Source organism: Canis lupus, chromosome 4, assembly GCF_048164855.1.
Source record: "Canis lupus baileyi chromosome 4, mCanLup2.hap1, whole genome shotgun sequence".
In the NCBI taxonomy this organism is placed as follows: Eukaryota; Metazoa; Chordata; class Mammalia; order Carnivora; family Canidae; genus Canis; species Canis lupus.
Window position 1 is genome coordinate 67202014 of NC_132841.1, and position 19093 is coordinate 67221106.

Here is a 19093-nt window from a genome sequence, read left to right on the forward strand (position 1 = left end):
ATATATACATATATATATATACACAGATTTTATATATGTATAAAAGGAGTTGCATGTTCTACTGAGCCAGACAGGTGCCCCTGCCATCTTGGTATTTTGCAATACCTACGCACCTGCCACTTAGCCCTATAACAGTCCCCAGGTGGATATAGGCCTTGCAATATCTTGGCCCTTTTCTGTAAAAATGGGGCTAACTGGAATGCCTATCTCCTAGGATGTGAGGATTAAATAAAAAGACAGAAGTAAAGCTCTTGAAACAGTGGCTGGCACATACTACATATTATAGTGTTGTTATAACAAAGCTAAATCCATTCATATTATCTCTCAAGGCCACCTTCCACATCTGATAAGAATAGGGCCTAAAGTTACGTAACAGTAAATTGGGAGAAGGCAAAGGATAATATCTCAATTAACTACCTTATCTAATAAAAGGAAGCTATAAAGATACCCCGATGTCACCATAGATGCAGAGTAGATTTATTCTCAAATAAGAATGTCTCAGGCATAAAAACAAAGTGCTAGCCATCATCAAAGTTCTAAGGAGAACAAAAAGAAGATGAATGCAAACAAAAGCCTGGGACAGTGTCAGGGTGTCTACTTCAGTGGAACATCAGGATAACTCACTCTCACTGTTTCTGAGTATACAATTTATGTTTCCGATTGAACAGTCCTGGGGAAGAAGTGACTGACCACTACATAAAAGAATGGGATTTTATCCTCATCCAGTTTTTACAATGTAATCTTGTCTTTGTAACATATGGCTCAGTGCTACAACATAGAATTTGAAAGATGAGGAAAATGAGGCTCAGAGAAGCTAAATCCCTAGCTTACCCAGGATCACAAAGGCATTATGGGTCAAGGCCAGGATCTAAACCAAACTCTGGCTCACTTAGAACCCGACATTCTTTCTCTACACCAAGGAACCATACTTTTTGTTGGCTTCCTGCCCTGATTTCATTCTTTTGGCCAGTAATCAACAGCACTAATCATTTATTTATGATTGCCGTCAGTAAAGCCACCTTTCTCACTCATTGAGGTAGAAATGTTAATGTTTATTGGGACAAAAAAAATGGCTAACGAGAGTTTTGATCCTAATTGGAATGATTCTCAAGATGAGGAGACTAGAAAACATGAAGTCAGGTTCAAAGGGTCACAGTCGAAGTTTATGAGGATGTTTCAATATAATCGTAAATATAGGGATTCTTTTCTTTTCATTACTTATATTCATCCTTCATTTGGCTTTATCACCTTCAGTCCTGACCAAAAAACAAAAACACAGTAATTTACACGTAACATCTAGAACTTTGTTGCCCAATGCGGTAGCCACTAGCCAAGCACGTGTACCTACTGAGCACTCGAAATGTGCCTAACTCCGAGACATGCTCAAAGCGTGAAACACACAGTGGATTTTGATTAGTACCCAAAAAGGGGAGGACGTCGCATTAATATTTCCGTATTAGTTGTATGTTGAAATGATACCGTTGGGGGTAAGTAAAATAGATCATGAAAAACAATCGCACCTGTTTCTTTTTTAACTCGTTAATGTGGCTTCTAGAAGATTTGTAATTACGTAAGTAGCTTGCATTTGGGCTCGCACTATTATTTTTTATTGGACAGGACTAGTAGACGACGAAAAAGGGGGGTAATTTCATTGAGAGGCAGTGCATTTTCCGGGCACTCCTGGACGGGAAGAGAAAAGGGAGAAGACTGGAGCCCGGGCGCCGGTAGGTAGGACCTCTCCGGGCGAATAATACCTGCTGCGAGCTGCGGGCCCGGGGCCCGGGGCCCGGGGCGGGGGCGCATCAGTGCCCGCGTCCCTCCTTCCCGGGCCGCGGCCAACGAGGCCGCTGGCGGAGCCTGCGCGGAGCCTGCCCGGAGCCTGCCCCGAGCCCGCCCCGAGCCCGCCCAGGCCTCGGCCGGCGCCGGGTCACCGAGCACACCTGCGCGCCCACGGAGGTGCGCGTCCGCGACCCCCGGCGCTGCCTCCACGCCCCCTCCCCCCGTATTTTTATTTTCCGGGCTCAACCGCCGGCCGCGTACTCGTCTCCTGAGAGCCAGCGCGCTGGGCGGGCCCGGCCGGGTAAGGGCCCCTCTCCGCCCCCGCGCGGCCCCCGCGGCGGCCAGCGCCGTCGGCCGCCCGCGCCACGTTCTCCGGGCGGGCCTGCTGGGCCGCGGCGGGCGCGCCCGGGGCCTCCGGGCCGCGGGGGGCCGCTGTGACCCGCCGCCGCCCCCGCCGCCGCGCCGGAGGCGGGGGAGCCGGGTTTTGGGGAGAATCGGCGAGCGGCGGGCAGCCGCGGGGGGCGGGCGCTCTGGAGCGGCGGGTTCGGCGGGGGCTGCGGCTGCCGTGCGCTCCGCCCGCAGCGCCGAGGAGCCAGCCGAGCGCGGCCCGCCGCCCTCCTCCTCCATGAGGCCCGAGTGAGCGCGGCGCCTCCCCCCGCGTCCCTCCCGAGCGCAGCGGCAGCGGCCCCCGGCGGCGGCGGCGGAGGAGCATGTCGGACGGTTTCGATCGGGCCCCAGGTGCTGGTCGGGGCCGGAGCCGGGGCCTGGGCCGCGGAGGGGGCGGGCCCGAGGGCGGCGGTTTCCCGAACGGAGCGGGGCCTGCGGAGCGGCCGCCGCCGCAGCCCAAAGCCCCGGGCTTCCTGCAGCCGCCGCCGCTGCGCCAGCCCAGGACGGCCCCGCCGCCCGGGGCCCAGTGCGAGGTCCCCGCCGGCCCCCAGAGGCCTCCCCGGCCCGGGGCGCTCCCAGGTACGGAGCCGCTCTCGGGGACCCCGGCCTCCCGGGCCAACGCTCCCCCACGGCCCCGCGCGCGCCGAGGCCGCCGCGCCGCCCCCGCCCCCGCCCCCGCGTCCCCCGCAAGCATCCCCCGAGGGGCCCGGGGGTTGCGGGGGGCGGGCCCGCAGCGGGCTCCTGACGGCGGCTGCAGGAATCCTTTGTGCGCCCCGGCTGGGGAGGGGGAGGGGCCCCTGCGCCGCCGCGGAGTTGGGCCGTCCGGGGAGGAAGTGAAAATCCGCCCCCCCCCCCCCCCCCCGGCCCTGGGAAGGGAGACCTTAGGCGAGCAACCGCCTCTTTTTTAACCGACTCCTTCACAAAAGAGGAAAAAAGGACAGGAGGAACCCTCGAGCATTAATTCATTTAGGAGGCAGGTATGACCGTAAAGGAGCTAGAGCCAGTCCTATTGTTCCTCCCGGCAGGCTCTCCTGGCTCTTTCTCCTGGCTTTCACCTTAAGATTCGTGACGGTGCTCGTTGGACTCTTAAAAAACCAGCCCTTCTCCTTTGGTTCTTCCGCAGATAGTAAGTTGGTGTACAAAGGACGGAATGCATCTAACCCCTCGTTTCTCCTTTCTCAGAACCAACGAGGCCCCAGAGAGCTCCGCCTAGTTCACAGGATAATATCCCGCCGCAGAACTCGGAGTCGGCAATGGCCAAACCCCAGGTGGTTGTAGCTCCTGTATTGATGTCTAAGCTGTCTGCGAACGCTCCTGAATTTTATCCATCAGGTTACTCTTCTAATTATACAGTAAGTAGACCTTCTTTCTGCAATCGTGAATCAATACCACCGGAATAATGTGGTTATGACTCTATTTCATTAATCAGCTTGCGGGTGCTGTCTGCTACACATAAAAACATTTTCTTCGTTGCACTGATGAGGAAACAAAACTGACCCAGGAATAGATTTTGTGGTTATGATGTTCTAAACATCAGAATCCAAATGGACAGTAGATCTTGACTCCTTTCACTGCTGTATTTCCAGTACCTGTTGAGTATTTCTGCGCTAATACAGGATATAGTGAAGGGCACTATCGATATACAAAACTAAAACTTGTGTTCAGACTTCATGGACAGTCTATAGAAGAGTGGCCTGGCAAAGCGGATTTTAAATTTGATTTCACCGGGATAGCTGAACATGCATCAGTAGTTTTAGGGTCTATTAAACCATCGTTTTGCTGCAGCTAATTTGAGGAAGGCTTTTGAATGTTACACACCTGGGCTCTGTTAAAACAGAAGTGTTCCTGGTTCTATTATGAAGAAACGCAAGGGTTTTTTTTTTTTTTTTTTTTTTACGCAAGGGGTTTTGATAAAATGTTTACACAGGTCAGAAGAACTTTTAAACCTTCAGATTCACCTTTGTCAATAATGTAAGAACTTAAAAAACTGATGACACTTAAGTGTCACAAAGAAAGCACAAAGCACAGTTGGGATATATAGAAAGGAATACGTGCTGGGTAAACGCATAGCAATTAATTGCAGATACGTGGCGCACGAACCATTAGAGGGTTAAAGAAATACTTTAGCAGAAGTCTTTTCTAAAATCCTAGTTTTGTTGACATTTAACACAGAATAGTGTACATAAAGGTTAGCTAAGTTTTACAAAGTGAACGCTAAAGCAACCAGCATCCATATCAAGAAAAGGAACATTATCAACCTTTCTAGAATTTCTTCTGTCATTACTATTCTCCTATGTTAATTACTATTTTGGCTTAAGACGTTTTGCATATTTTCAAAGTTTGTATAAATGGAGGTCATAGAGTAATATCTTTTTGTGTCTCACTGTTTTTCAGCATCTAAATCGATGTAGCTCATAGTTAAGGTGACTTATTCTAGCATTCCATTGTGTGGATATATCACAGTCCTATTTGTCTTTTTTTTTTTCCTTTTTTGTCTCTTAATAAACATTTGAGTAGTGTCCATTTTGGGGCTATTTTGAATTGGGCTGCAAGTCTTTCCATGTCTTGGTGGATATATGCCCTTTTTTCTGTTGGGTACATACCTAGGAGTAGAATTATGCGGACAAGGGGTAGCCAACTCCTCCCCTATACCTAATATGAGCCTAAAGTCAACCCCAAGATTGTTATGCTCTACCAACTGAACCAGCCAGCTTTAATAAAGTTGGCTACCAGAGACTGCCAGATAGTTTTCCAAAGAGACTATTCCAGTGTACACTCTGTATTTTCTAATTGCTCTGCTTCCCTGTCAGCATTTGGAATTTTCTGTTAAGTTTAGCTATTCTGGGTGTGTGGTATTTACTTCTAGTTTTAGTTTGTATTTACCAATACAGTGGTACACCTGTTTTGTTTCTTCTTGGGGCTGGGGGGCAATGCTTTATTTATTTATTTCAGCGATAGAAAAGGTACAGGAAGTCTGTATTCCATGTTTCAGAAACTCCGTGCATCTTAGACTGCTGTAGGAAAAAGCTTTGGGGCTGGGAAGGGGGAAAGTATGAGCATTCAGGAAGAGCAGTTGACTTGGGGTGAAAGGGGTTGTCAGTCATGTAAAGTAGAAGTGAGAACAGCTTGGGTTTTTGCCAGAAAGTTGTATTTGGCTCAGGAAAGGAATGCTTAGAGAGCTGCGAGTAGTTGAATGAACTATTAAAGAGTACTTACTTTCAAACAGCCATAAAACTTTTCTGTTTGTCTCCCTATTCATTTGGGCCATTTTATGATAGGGATACAGTTTTTTTCAGAGTTCTGTACCAACTAATTTACATAGTTCTGCATAGTTCGACTCCTGGGCTGCAGAGCAGTGAATTGAGCCATGTTCCCTAACTTAGAGTCACTGTCCCCTGTTAGGCATTCCTGGATATCCTCTATTAGATCAGCCGCTTCTGCATTCATTCTGCCAGAACAGATTGCAAACTGGAAGCCCATGGCTCGTGTGTGGCCTGCAGGTGTGTCTTCTTTGGCCCTGGTGGTTTGATTTTTGGGGGGCAAAGGAGTGTTTTTTAATAAGCTACCAACACTTAAACTAGATGTTACAAATCTGAATTTTCTGGTTTCTCTTGAAATCCTAATATGTGGTTGTACCAGACTGTTACTTAGAACGGAAGCCCCAGCTGGGGTTGGGGGCCCAGGAAGAAGGAGAGCGCATCTCAAGCTGACCCTGAGCTGAGCATGGAGCCCAAGGCAATGCTCCTGGATCTCGCGACCCTGAGATCATGACCTGAGTTGAGATCGAGTCAGATGCTTAACCTACTGAGCCACCTAGGCACCCCAGACTGTTACTTTGATGGAGCAAAAATGGTTGAAGCTGAGTAGAGGCAACCCCTTTAGATGGAACGCGTGAACTCTAATTGCTCACTGGCTTGCCTCATCTGTTTGTAATCCACCTTGATTCTGTAATCCTTCAAGCTTGCTACCCCTGCTCTAGTGCATTCTCTAGTCTACTCATTTACCCTTTACCTTGTCAGTGGTAAGCATTTTTCTGTCTGGTCCCAGAATAGCAGCATCCTTGCTTGTTCCTTGACTCTTAGGAGTAGGTCTTGTTGCGAGGGAAACTTTTCTTCTGTATAGTAGCCAGAATCCAAAGTTCGCTGTATCCACTCACTCGTTCAACAGATAGTTGGATATTTATCGTGAGTCAGCACGGGATACAGCAGTGAACAAAATGGACAAAAATGCCATAGGTCTGCTTTTATACGTGAGAAAAATCTGGGTGTTTTTGAGCTGGGTCTGTTCTCAAGAGTTCATGCTTTGCTTCCCTACAGCCCCCGCCAAGGATTTATTTAAGAGTGTGAGAGTGAGTGCAGGGTAGAGAGGCAGAAGGAGAAAATCCCAAGCTGACTCTTCACTGAGCAGAGCCCAACACAGGGCTCAGTCCCCCCACCTAGAGCTCAGGACCCGAGCTGAAACCAAGAGCTGGCTGCTTAATCGACTGCACCACCCAGGCGCCCCAGAGTTCATGCTTTTTTTCTAAAAAGCCTTTATGATAGTCTTTTGTTGTGCTTTCTTAACCCTTTCAGAATTCTGAACCCTCTTATCTTGGAGTCCTTCTTTTAATCCCACTGCTAGAATTTGCTTCCAGTGCCTACATAGCAAGTTGTTGCTGTATCTACTACTCCTGGCTGTTGCTTCTCTGATAAACCATTACATCGTGAATATTTAATCACAGCTCACTTACAAGAACCAAAAATTCTACAGAGGATTTCATAAAGCATTTATTAAGAGGCAGAAATCCCCCCGACACACAGAGTCCCAGCTTTTTCCCAAGAACATTCCCCTGAAGTTACTGCCTGTTTGTCTTCACCTTTCAATAGTGATGTTCTCCAGCATGTATTCTGTTAGTAGTATTTTACTTCTCACTGTTCAGACCTCTGCTGGCTGATTCCACCCCCCCCAATTGAAATACTATTTTTGTGGCCTTTACTGGTGCTCTTTGGGTCTGAAAATCTATTGTCCTTTTAACTGTCATCCTAGTAGATTTTAACGACAGTATGATCTCTACAATTTAACAAGTCCCAGTGTGTCAGGTCCTGTGCTAGGGACCAGGGGAACTTTTTCAGCCTTTTAGCAGTTTCTCTTATTTTTATAAGAACTGAATATTTAAGATACTCCTCTTAATTTTCCTCTCTGTGCATAGTTTTTCACTCCCAGGACTGCAACCATTGTTCTTTCTGATTTCACCATGTAAAATTATTCTGTAGCGTTTGCTTCTATGAGTACCTCTTTACTTGTTCCTTTGGGGATTGTGGCAGTACCTCATCCTTCCAACTTGTAGATCATTCCTTCTTCCCTGAGACTGTCGTCCTAAGGTTTCTCTTTTTTCCATTTTATTACCTTAGTGATCCTACCAATTGCCTAGAATTTGACCGTTGCCTACCTATCTGCTGATATCTGAAATTTAATTCTTCCTCTGAACTCCTGGCTTGTGTTTCCATTTGTTTCGACTTATTCATGAGGATCTCACGTTGAAACTGAAGTATAAAAAAGAATTTATTTTCTGCAAACCTCTTATTTTATTCTAAGGAGCTGTTTGGGCTAAAAATGGTATATCAACTCCCATTTCTTTCACACCCTTGCACCTTCAATCCAGTTAACTAAGGTAGTCTTGACTATTCCACCATTTAATTGTCTGATCAGTTTCCTTTTTTCCTGCTGCTTTGGATTAGGGTTTTATCTCTAGCAATACATTGAGAATCTTCTTTGAAAAAGTGCATTTTCTAATTGATGCCCCTCTTAATGTCCTGTCAGAATTTTGAAGAAAAATACCTAAAATTTTAAATATTCCTCAGCTTGCGAGCCATCAAACTCAACTTTGAAGACTGATGAAATTTGTACTTTAAAAAAATCTGTACTAGAGAAATAATGCAAACATGTTCATCTGTCCACAATATGCTGTGCTTCCTTTTTTGCTGGAAACAACAGGCTCTGATCAGTCCCCTGTAGTAGTTTATTTTTGGCAATCTCTACACCCAACATGGGGCTTGAACTCAGAACCCTGAGATCCAGTTACCTGCTGTACCTACTGAGCCAGCTACACACCTCCTTGATTAATCCCCTGTAATGCTTATAATCAGAGCAGTTCTACTTTCCTTTTTTACTTTCAGACTTTAATTTTTTTTTCTTACATTTATTTTAGTGAGTGCATGTGTGCATGTGCACGTGGGGCGGGGGGGGCGGGGCGCAGGGGGTGGTCCAGAGGAGGGAGAGAAGGAGAAAGAGAATCTTGGGTAGATTCCAACATGGAGCTCTGTCTCATAACCCTGAGATCATGACCGGAGCCAAAATCAAAGAGTAATGCTTAACCAGCTGAGCCACCCAGGTGCCCCCAAGACTTCAAATTTTCTTAAGAGTGTTAATTTTTTTTTTAAAAGAGTTATTTATTTATTTATTCGTGATAGAGGGGCAGGGGGCAGAGACACAGGAGGAGGGAGAAGCAGGCTCTATGCCTGGAGCCCGACGTGGGACTCAATCCTGGGACTCCAGGATCGTGCCCTGGGCCAAAGGCAGGCGCCAAACCGCTGAGCCACCCAGGGATCCCCTTAAGATTGTTAATTTTATTGAGAAGATTGGAAATCAGTATTCCAACCTATTTTTGCCATGGTGAATGACATTCGATAGAAATCAAAATTAATACCTTCAGCTGCAACCTGTAGTGTTCCTTCCTCTTTACCATTAATAGGATACTATAAGCCTGTAATACTCTAGATATCAAAAACTGGTTTTTAAAACTTACATTACGTGGCTAATATTGAAGTGTATGTAATGTATGCATTTATAATGCTAAACTGGCTTTACAATTTTATTAAAAAACGGTCAATATTCATAATGAGCATTTATTTACTCCACAGCTAACTACTGTTCCTTGTCTATCTTTCCAGAGATTTTTGTTGTCTCTAAATCTCTTAAAATTAAACTGTACTAAAATATGATTCTATGTTCTTTTAACATATTGGTGATTTCTTTTTTTTTTTTTTTTTTTTTTTTTTTTCATATTGGTGATTTCTGTATTGATGTAAATATATCTTCTTAGGTGGCTATATGATGCATTACATGGGTATGAGGTAGTATATTTAACCCATTCTTTGTTGATAGATGGATTTTTGGCACTGAATATTCTTGTACCTATGTCAAGGTTGGGTTATGATCCTTTGTCACTTAGGAGTATAGCATAGAGGTTAGAAGTGCAGGGTTCTGTGCTCACTTCTTCTGTGTGAGTGCACAAATTAAGTTGGTACACGGTCCTTCCTTGTTCAAACCCTACCTGCTGTGCCTTTGCCTGATGGTTTTTCCACTGGCTTTCAAGCCAATCTCCCTATAGTCCCCAAGACCCTACCTTACCATTTCCCCGTCTGGCTCCTTGATCTTGTTAGCTATTGCCCCATCCTCAGTTTCTCCTTCTGGTTTTTCCTTCTCAAAGGTGTCAGGTAAGCTCTTCTTTTTGGGGCCTACATACTGACTGAACCTACTACATAGACTATCTCTCCTCAGATATTTGTATGGCTGGGTTTTTTTTTTTGTTTTCTTTCTGTCTCAGACATTAACCGTACTGGAATTAAAAAAAAAAAAAAAAAAAAAGACAACCAGAAAACAATAAGAATTCTGAAGTTAACATATCGTGTTGCATTAGTTTAGCGCCCCCCCCCCTTTTTTTTTTTTCGTAGTATATCCTAACTTCTAAATGATGTCTTCTGTGATGGATGATAAGCTACACTAGAGGAAGACTTTGTCTCCTTTATTCATGCCAAGACTGTACCCCCAGTACCTAGAACAGTATTTGGTACTTAATAGGCACTCAACAGATGGTTTTGAATGAGTAACCAAAGTGACTTCTCTGTGCTCATTTCTTAGTTTGTGCAAGGGGAATAGCAATGCTTACCTCAAAGTTTTTTGGAGTTGAGACAGCCTTGCAGAGCTCTTAAGTGTCTTTCACCTATTTTATGTGCAACTGATGGCTATTAGCCATGTAGGGTTATCCTCCTACATACCAAGAAGTACGGTTTTTTAATCATTCTGTTCTTTAGATACTTTTAGATATAATCCTTTAGGTATAAGAACATGGCCGTGGGCAGCCTGGGTGGCTCAGAGGTTTAGCATCTCCTTCAGCCCAGGGCATGATCCTGGAGACCCAGGATCGAGTCCCGCGTCAGGCTTCCACATGGAGCCTGCTTCTCCCTCTGCCTGTGTCTCTGCCTCTTTCTCTCTGTATCTCTCATGAATAAATAAATAAAATCTTAAAAAAAAAAAAAAAAAAAGAGAGAGAACATGGCCATGGCACTTGGAATACGTTTTAGTATTTTCCCAGAAATGTAAAAATTTGCTTACTTAATGCCTTACTATGTGCTGGTCGCAGGGCCAGAGGTATTTACTTATTAACTTATTTAATCCTCATCATACAGCTGTAATGTTCATAATGAATAAGTTTGAATTTCATCAATGTTAATTTATTTTAGAGTCATTTTTGAATTATTTTCAAGTAATTTCTGTAGTTAGTGTGGGGCTTAAACCCATGACCCTGAGATTGAGTCACTTGCTCTACCAACTGAGCCAGCCAGGCACCCCTAGAGTGAAGTCATTTAATTTGGATTTAGTTTTGAGCTCCAGCATTTCATCTATCTGTATACCTGTTCTGCTCCACAAATACTGTGAGCATAATATGGGCCTGTGAATCTGCTATTCCTAAAGTTACTCTTATTTCCTTAGCACCTCTGATAGCACATGCTGCCAGTCATGTTAAGTAGTATCACTTTAATATCTGGAGATACATTTAAAGATATGTAACATGGTCTCTAAGTTGTGGTCAGCTGAAAAAATGGTGGTCAATACCAACGGTAGAGGACCAACTGGCTTTATTAGTTGTTTTACTAAGACTATATGTTCACCTTCAACATGGAGCTTTCCAAAGGAGAGTTTGGACTGGGTGTGATTATTTTTTCTTTATGCAGTCACTGGCTTTAGAACTTATTAGCCCCTTCATAAAATGGTCATATGTTATAACTATATATATTGTCATAATTCTTTCATGTAGTTTCTTATTTGACTCCTTTTGGAAAAGGGTAAATTTAATCAGCAATATAATTATAATTATTATATTGGGGGGGGGATCCTATAAATCATAGCTGTTAAGTAAATTTCAGAATGCTTTGGTTAGTATTCCAGACATTGCAAGTCTAGGAGTTGATAACCTGATATATCTTTTGCAGTATTCCCTCTGTTCAGCCTCTAGCCAATAATTAAAAGATTGGGAACTACCAAAGGTAATAGTGGTAGAACATGAGTTGGAAACTTACTACAATCAAGGCTGGCTAGATTGCCATGGATATGGCAGCCAAAGTGTGCCACAGCATATTATTGTGAAGTTTTCTAGTCATTTAACTATATATATTTTCCTGTCCTTGGGGATTAACAGATGATAAACCTTACTAGCTTCACCCCTCCAATAAATTTTTAAATTATCAAAAAACTGTAAGAGTATGAAGAAGGGTATAATGAATCCTCATGGCCTCAACAGTTGCTACCTATGGCCATTCTTTTTTCTGTTATCCCTAGCTCCTTCTTCCTTACCACTTTGAAGCAAATCTCTGATCCTGTATCCATAAATCAAAATCTTAATTTTGATGTTGGTATTACAGTGAAATATCAGTGTAAATTTTCTCAGTTGTCTGGTTTATCTGCCAGGATGAGAAGATAATATCCTACCCAGTTAGATGGAGTCCTGCTATAATGTAACACTATGGCTGTTGGCTAACAAAGAATGATTCATTGGGCTTAATTTTTTTTGAGGAAAACAAATTTTCTCATGTAAAGGATCATTTGTGCTAGAGACTTCTCAACTTAAAGCTGCCTTAGGGCACCTGGGTGGCTCAGTCAGTAAAGGTCTGCCTTCAGCTTAGTGATCCCAGAGTCCTGGATTGAGCCCTGCATTGGGCTCCCTGCTCTTTGGGGGAGGCTGCTTCTCCCTCTTGTTCTGCTGCTTGCCCTGCTTGTGCTCTCTTGCTCTGGCAAATAAAATCTTTAAAAATATAAAAATAAAAATAAAACTGCCTTAATAAGGTTTATTTAGCCAGTTGCATGGATTAAAACACTTTTTAAACTTTTTTTTTTCTTTTTAAACTTTTGATCTATATAGGATTCCTATGAAGATGGTTGTGAGGATTATCCCACTCTACCAGAGTATGTTCAGGATTTTTTGAATCATCTTACAGAGCAGCCTGGCAGTTTTGAAACCGAAATTGAACAGTTTGCAGAGACCCTGAATGGCTGGGTTACAACAGATGATGCTTTGCAAGAACTTGTAGAACTCATCTATCAACAGGTAGGTTGGCTGATGGGACAAGTGATCATCCAGTAGCTCCCTTGAAGCCCAAGGGTGGTGGTGGCTCCTTCAGGGAGGCCAGATTCACATTCACTGGCCTCCATGCTCCTTAACTCTTTATGGTTCATGGGAGCTTTCACATCTGTTGTATGGAGAGCCAGGACTCGAGCCAGATTGGAGATTCAAAGCTCTTCACGGGTAGTTGGAAGGGGTGTTGGGCATTTATGAGGAAGGCTAGGTAAGTATCATACCTTTTTTCCATCTCCCTCTGTTTTTACAGGATCTAAAGTTAACAGAATATAGAAAAAGAGTGCAATTCTTTTCTCCTAGGTATCAAGTTATATAGCACTTTTGGAATATGAGAGAAAAAAATCCTGGGAGAATTCTCTTCCCTCATAAAGGAGTCGGGGGGGGAAAAAAAAAAAAAAAAAAAAACAGACCACAAAACACTGTCTGGAGTCTTATTTATGCTTATGTTTATTTTAAATTTCCAAGGTTTTACATCTTAATTCTGTTAAGTCTAATGTCTGTCTAGATTGTTCACAAAAAGTTTAGGTTTGATCCTAGCTTATTGGTCTATGACACTTTAATGCTATTTTCGGGCGGGGGGGAGGGCGGAATAAACAACACTGGATTTTGAAGACAAGTTTAAGGGCACTGTTTGACCAAAAACAGTAGGAAATAACTAGAAATATAAAGTGTTCGTGAAGGTATTGCTGAAAGAGCAGCTCAAACTTAGATTATGTGGAAGGGTATTTATGATGGCAGTAATTTTCATCCTACCACGTGTTTCATTTGACTACTATGACAGCTTGTTCTGGGTAGTTATTGGACCCCTCAATGTTACCTGGCCAACTCTTGGGTTTCTGGACATGCTTGAGATTTTAGGAGGCGAGAATTGTTCCATTTGTCCTGATACCTACTTTTGGCCTCTAAATTGATTGCAAAGGAATAGGAGAAGAAAGTGGAGAAATTCTGCTTCTTCATGCTTTTCTGATTTCTGTTCAGTTTCAGCTCGTACAGGCTGTGCCTGGTTCTAGTTCCTCAGGGCTGTAATATGACAAACTACAATTTCTGTGATTATCTCAAAGCCAGTTCTTCATAGATGTTATCCCTATTTGGCTTTCAGTATTCTGTGTCCATAATACAGATATGTGATTATCTCAAAGCCAGTTCTTCATATATGTATTCCTATTTGGCTTTCAGTATTCTGTGTCCATAATACAGATTCACCAATAGTTTTTAAATTTCATTGAGGGAATTTATTCATGGGAACAAACAAAAGATCTAATATTAAATTAAATATACACGTTCAACTTTGATTCCTTCCCAAATACTGCTACAATCATGGGATTTTAAGAAGCCAGAAGCCTATAGGGTCCAAGATGAGAAAAGAAGATAAAAGTACCATTTTTTGGAGATTAGAAAGCAGGTGGGCAGATCTTAAAATTGAATTCCAAGCCAGTGGGGAAAGCTGAAAATCACCCTGATTTACTTTGTCCTAGAGCCTTTCAGAGATTCTACAAGGATGGAATGAGACTAAAAAGATCACCTGAAAATCTCAAAAACAAACTAGACTCTGTACATCTTTTTGCACTGAGTAGCCAGTTTGTAACCCTTCTTGAGAGGTTACTGAAGGGAGGTACTTCACTAAAAAGAGAAATTGAGCTACAGATGAAGATTAGAAACTAGAAAACAGACTTTTATAGGAATGGCTAAATGATTAGATGTTGGTGGGAAGGAGATCCCAAGACAATAGCCAGGCTTCACTGGAATAGGGCCAGGTGAGCATAGTTGCTGGGTTGACGGTATTAAGAAAATTGGAGAACTTATAAGTTTAAGGGTCAATGAGATGTAAGTAAAGAAAGAGAAAATTAAGTCTGGAACAAAGTTTCCAGTGCAAACAAGGCGCAACCTATATATTACATGGCCCAGTTGTAAGTGGAAACACAAAACTAATCAAATCAGGTTATGGCCATATTGGTAGGCAGAAAGATTAGGAAATAGTGGAGAGGAATGGGGGTGTAACCAAGGTGAAAGCTGGATATTCCTTGTCTATGGTGGGAAACTAGTAAGAAATAATGTCTAAACTGAAATCACAGAGCATGGGAATACAGAGAATGGAAACTTTTCAGCTGAAAGAATTAAAAATGGTTGTCTATGGAAGTGAAGTTGAAGTGTAGTGGGGAAGTATGAAATTTTAATAACAAGCCTTATAGAACTTCCTGTCTTTAATCTTGTGTGATTTATTTTAAGAGTAAACTAAAGGAAAACGAGCAATGCCTATAACAGGGAAAAAGATGATTTTTGAATTTCAAGTCTTCTGTGGTAACAGATACACATCCATGAATGATCTCAGGAGAAACCAATCTGTTTTTCCAAGCAAGGAAATAATTAGAAATAAAAAGACTAATAATTACAAAGTACTTACTACATAATAGGTAATGCTAAACACTTGACATGTAATTAACTAGTTTAATCCTCCATGGTTGAAGGTATTACTCTTACCCTTTATTTTATACATAATCTTAACAGGGGTTAAGTGACATGTCTAAGGTTACCACAGCTAGTAAGTAGACGCAACATAGGGTCAGAGAGGCAACAGACCATTTGTAATATCTAGACTTTATGGTTAGCTACTACCTTTGTAACCTTGGTCGGGTCTCTTAACCTTTTAACGTGCTACCCAATATTAGGTAGTGAACTGTGTTCTCTGTTCTTTAAAAACTGCAATTAAAGTTCATGTAGTGTATATTCACAGTCTTAGATTTTGAAATAGCTTATCTTTATTTCTTCTTCACCCCAGGTGTGTTTGGAGTATTCTTTTAAGTATTAATCTCTTGTACCAGGTACTATTTATCACCTCTTTTAGGAATCCAACAGAGGGGAGGTTGAATGATGTCCAAGGTCTCAGTGCAGGCCTGAGAATCTTGTTCTGGACTCTTTGATGCCAAAGTCTGCGCCAACCTATCCCTGAAAAACACCACAGAACAATTATTTGGCAAATACTCCTATTTATAATTAGCACTAGCCAATTGGGTACATGCACGTCTTGTACAAAAATTGGTTAATATAAAGCGGTCCTGTCTGTTTGCTTTCTAGTGATCTCAGGTAAATGATGGGGAGAATTTGCCTTAAACATTTTCCTTTGTTCTTGGTATAAAGTTGGGAGGAGACTTAATTTCCTTATGCCTAACAACTAAGACTTATTCATTTGTGTAGCATGTTCAGTTCTAGAGGTGGAAAGGTTTTCTTTGGAATGTTGTTGTTAAGTATTTGTATTGATAACAATGTATTTGTGTCCTAAATTTTTTTTTTCTTTTTGAAAGGCCACATCTATCCCAAATTTCTCTTACATGGGAGCTCGCCTCTGTAATTACCTGTCCCATCATCTGACAATTAGCCCACAGAGTGGCAACTTTCGCCAGTTGCTGCTTCAGAGGTCAGTGTGAATATAAGAAATTAAAGGAAAACTACTTTTTGACATACTAGAATTTGATCCTTCCTCTTTTCTAAAGACTGTACGTTATAGAAGGTTGCAGGGGAAGGTGGGGTGGACCATTCTTATTTCTATTCTGGTATTGTACATTGTACATACTATTAAAAAGTTACAGTCCTACATAGCAGTCTTTTTCTTTCTTTCTTTTTTTTTTTTTTTTTTTTTTTTAAGATTTATTTATTTATTCATTCAGAGAGAGCGAAGAGAGAGGCAGAGACACAGGCAGAGGGAGAAGCAGGCTCCATGCAGGGAGCCCCATGCGGGACTCGATCCTGGGTCTCCAGGATCACACCCCGGGCTGCAGGCGGCGCTAAACTGCTGCACCAACAGGGCTGCCCTCTTTTTTTCTATAATGATCTCTGCCTTTGGTTTTGTGCCTAGAAGTCCTTTCATTTCCCAAGAGCTTTTTTTTTTTTTTTTTTTTTTTTAAATTTATGATAGTCACAGAGAGAGAGAGGCAGAGACAGGCAGAGGGAGAAGCAGGCTCCGTGCACCGGGAGCCCGATGTGGGATTCGATCCCGGGTCTCCAGGATCGCGCCCTGGGCCAAAGGCAGGCGCCAAACCGCTGTGCCACCCAGGGATCCCCATTTCCCAAGATCTTAAAAATGATCACTTATATAGTTCATAGATCATTTGTTCATTTGTACTTTTGGTTTGAGTAGGTTCTAATTTATTGCCACATGTTGAACTAGTTTTTCCCATACCACTTTTTAGAATGATCTAATTCCATTCTATTTATCACTTAAAAAAGGTTTAGAGGTGTAAGTTCTTTTCATCTAGATAATCAGTGATATAGAGGGGTAGGGATTTACATTTGCACTTGTGTTAATATATCTTAATGTATAATAGTCATTGCACTTATAAAACAGGCGTTTCATCAAAACTACCTACCTACAAAGTTATAAAAGGAGAGTAGCCAATAAGGTGCTTGGATAACTAAACTGGCATTAATTAACTCAACCTTTTCATTATTAGCCAGAGTGTTTCATTTACAGATATCTCAACATTTTTGGTGAAAAATTAATGTTTAGACAGTAACAAATATCTTACTATATCTGACTCAAATGAAATGTTGATTTAGTATAGCTTGTTATAAACTATAGGCCACATAGTATAAATTGGATTTATGGTTGAGTCACAGATTGACCCAAGTTAAATTCTTGGTAAGCAGTGACTACTTTTTTCCATTAATTAATTAATTATATTTATTTATTTATTTTGCAAAGCCAAGCTAAACTGGTCCCTCCTACATGGAAGCCAGATAATCTCCATGACCCTCCACCCCCTTTTATCTTTCACAGAATTGTCAAAAATCAGCTTTACAAAACACATGACGTGATAGCTTAAGGTTTTTTTACCACCTTAATAAAGATAAAAAAATATATATTGACAAATTGATAAACATTTAAAGTACATCTAAAAAATCATTTTTATTTTAACTATTTATTTATTTGTTTGTTTATTTATTTATTTATGAGAAACACAGAGGAGAGAGAAGCAGAGACACAGGCAGAGGGAGAAGCAGGCTCCAAATAGGGAGCCCGACGTGGGACTCTATCCCGGGTCTCCAGGATCACGCCCTGGGCTGAAGGCAGACTAAACCCCTGAGCCACCCGGGTTGCCCTAAAAAAAATCATTTTTAATAACAGCTGATAATAAAATTCACTGACATGGGCAATGACAGGTTTATGGTGATTTTTTAGATACTTTGTGAAATGGCAGATGGGCCAAGCAAGTCAAGAAAATAAATCAGGGGAAACTAAGTTATTTGACCCCTTTGGTCTCTGGGATATTGAGACCAAACTAATTGCTTTGTTTCTATGTGAGTTTGAGTTGGAGACTTTTCCTTTCTCTGATTTGTAAAATGGAAATTACAAGGATAATGTACTTTAATAAGAATACATTTTATTTTCAGCTTAGTTGGAGACCATTTATATATTTTCTAAAAATGTGTTTGAAAGTTCATATATTCAGAGTGGAACATTTATAGTGATAATTTGAGTAAAACAGTGCTTCCTTGAAAAACCTGTAGGACAAAAGCAAGGCATTTCCTTTTTGGTGCCAGTATGCAATGAACCTCATGAAACTTCTGTTGCTTCAACAGGTTACAAACTTGATCTGATAAGAATAGTTGAAAATAAACTCATTAGTTTCTTAAAACTAGGAATCTTAGTATGAAAAGATGATGCATGTTCTGGTCTCTACAAAAGACAGGAACATCCTTTACTCTGGAGAGTCAGGGCACTAGTGCATCATACTTGTCTCTGTATTGCTTGCGGACAGCGAACCCGACAGCTGGTCTTGTTTGTTCAAAAAACAAATCACTGTCGGATTATAAAAGGTATATCTTCATTAGATGTCGAACTGAATATGAAGTTAAAGATCAAGCTGCAAAAGGGGACGAAGTGACTCGGAAACGATTCCACGCGTTTGTCCTCTTCCTGGGAGAACTTTACCTTAACCTGGAGGTGAGGAGAAATTCTCTTAAGCACTAACAGCCTGGGAACATAAACTGATTTTTTAATACGGAATTTGTATTTACATTATCCTTGGACAACAGTAAAGTGAAACAAAAGGTGGATGAAAGAGAAATAACACCTCAGTGGCTGCTCACTCTAATGCCTGCCTGCATTCTAATGGAACCATCTGTAATGTTTGTTTCTCCTGTTTGTACGGAGGCTGTTGGGAAGTAGTTACTGAGAATTTTTAAATCTGTATTTTTGGAAAGCTATGGTTTCCGTGCAAGTTTAAGCTCTTGAAATACAGTTAATCATACCTTTTAAATTCACACATTTTGTATGTTGACTTTCAGATGGTGGCTCAAAAGCAACTTACTCTGCAGAACACAAAGCTTTGAGCTAAAAGGTTGGGGGGAGGGACACTAGAATACTAGAGTTCTTTCCACCCCAATTCACCCAGGACTGTTCTTCTTGGTCCCATTTTATGTAGTAATCATCCACATAAAATACATTTGTTTGAAGTCTATAGCTAAACAGGTATGTAAATTGGTAATATACTTGGATATATGTTAGTAGGCAACTAAGTGCTAAATATTACTTTGTAA

At 41.8% G+C, this 19093-nt stretch overlaps 1 protein-coding gene and 1 long non-coding RNA gene across 10 annotated transcripts in view; one reads left to right on the plus strand and one right to left on the minus strand.

Moving 5' to 3' along the window:
- Nucleotides 1–1034: 1034 nt before the first annotated feature.
- Nucleotides 1035–1785, minus strand: LOC140632561 (uncharacterized). The gene is made up of 2 exons (XR_012030161.1): nt 1521–1785; nt 1035–1256 (listed from the first exon to the last, which is right to left on the minus strand). It is a non-coding gene; the product is annotated as an uncharacterized lncRNA (long non-coding RNA).
- Nucleotides 1590–19093, plus strand: part of PAIP1 (poly(A) binding protein interacting protein 1) — a 29805-nt gene continuing 12301 nt past the window's right edge. The window contains exons 1-5 of one of the 9 annotated variants that reach the window (XM_072824689.1): nt 1590–1724; nt 3349–3518; nt 12344–12529; nt 15859–15971; nt 18386–18497. In XM_072824689.1, coding sequence (XP_072680790.1) covers nt 3420–3518; nt 12344–12529; nt 15859–15971; nt 18386–18497 — 510 coding nt within the window. In that variant the 5' untranslated portion in view covers nt 1590–1724; nt 3349–3419. Of the gene's footprint in view, nt 1725–1906; nt 2081–2335; nt 2746–3008; nt 3144–3348; nt 3519–12343; nt 12530–15858; nt 15972–18385; nt 18498–19093 lie in introns of those variants that run through there. The other 8 variants (XM_072824693.1, XM_072824692.1, XM_072824688.1 and 5 more) reach the window with 8 other exon arrangements.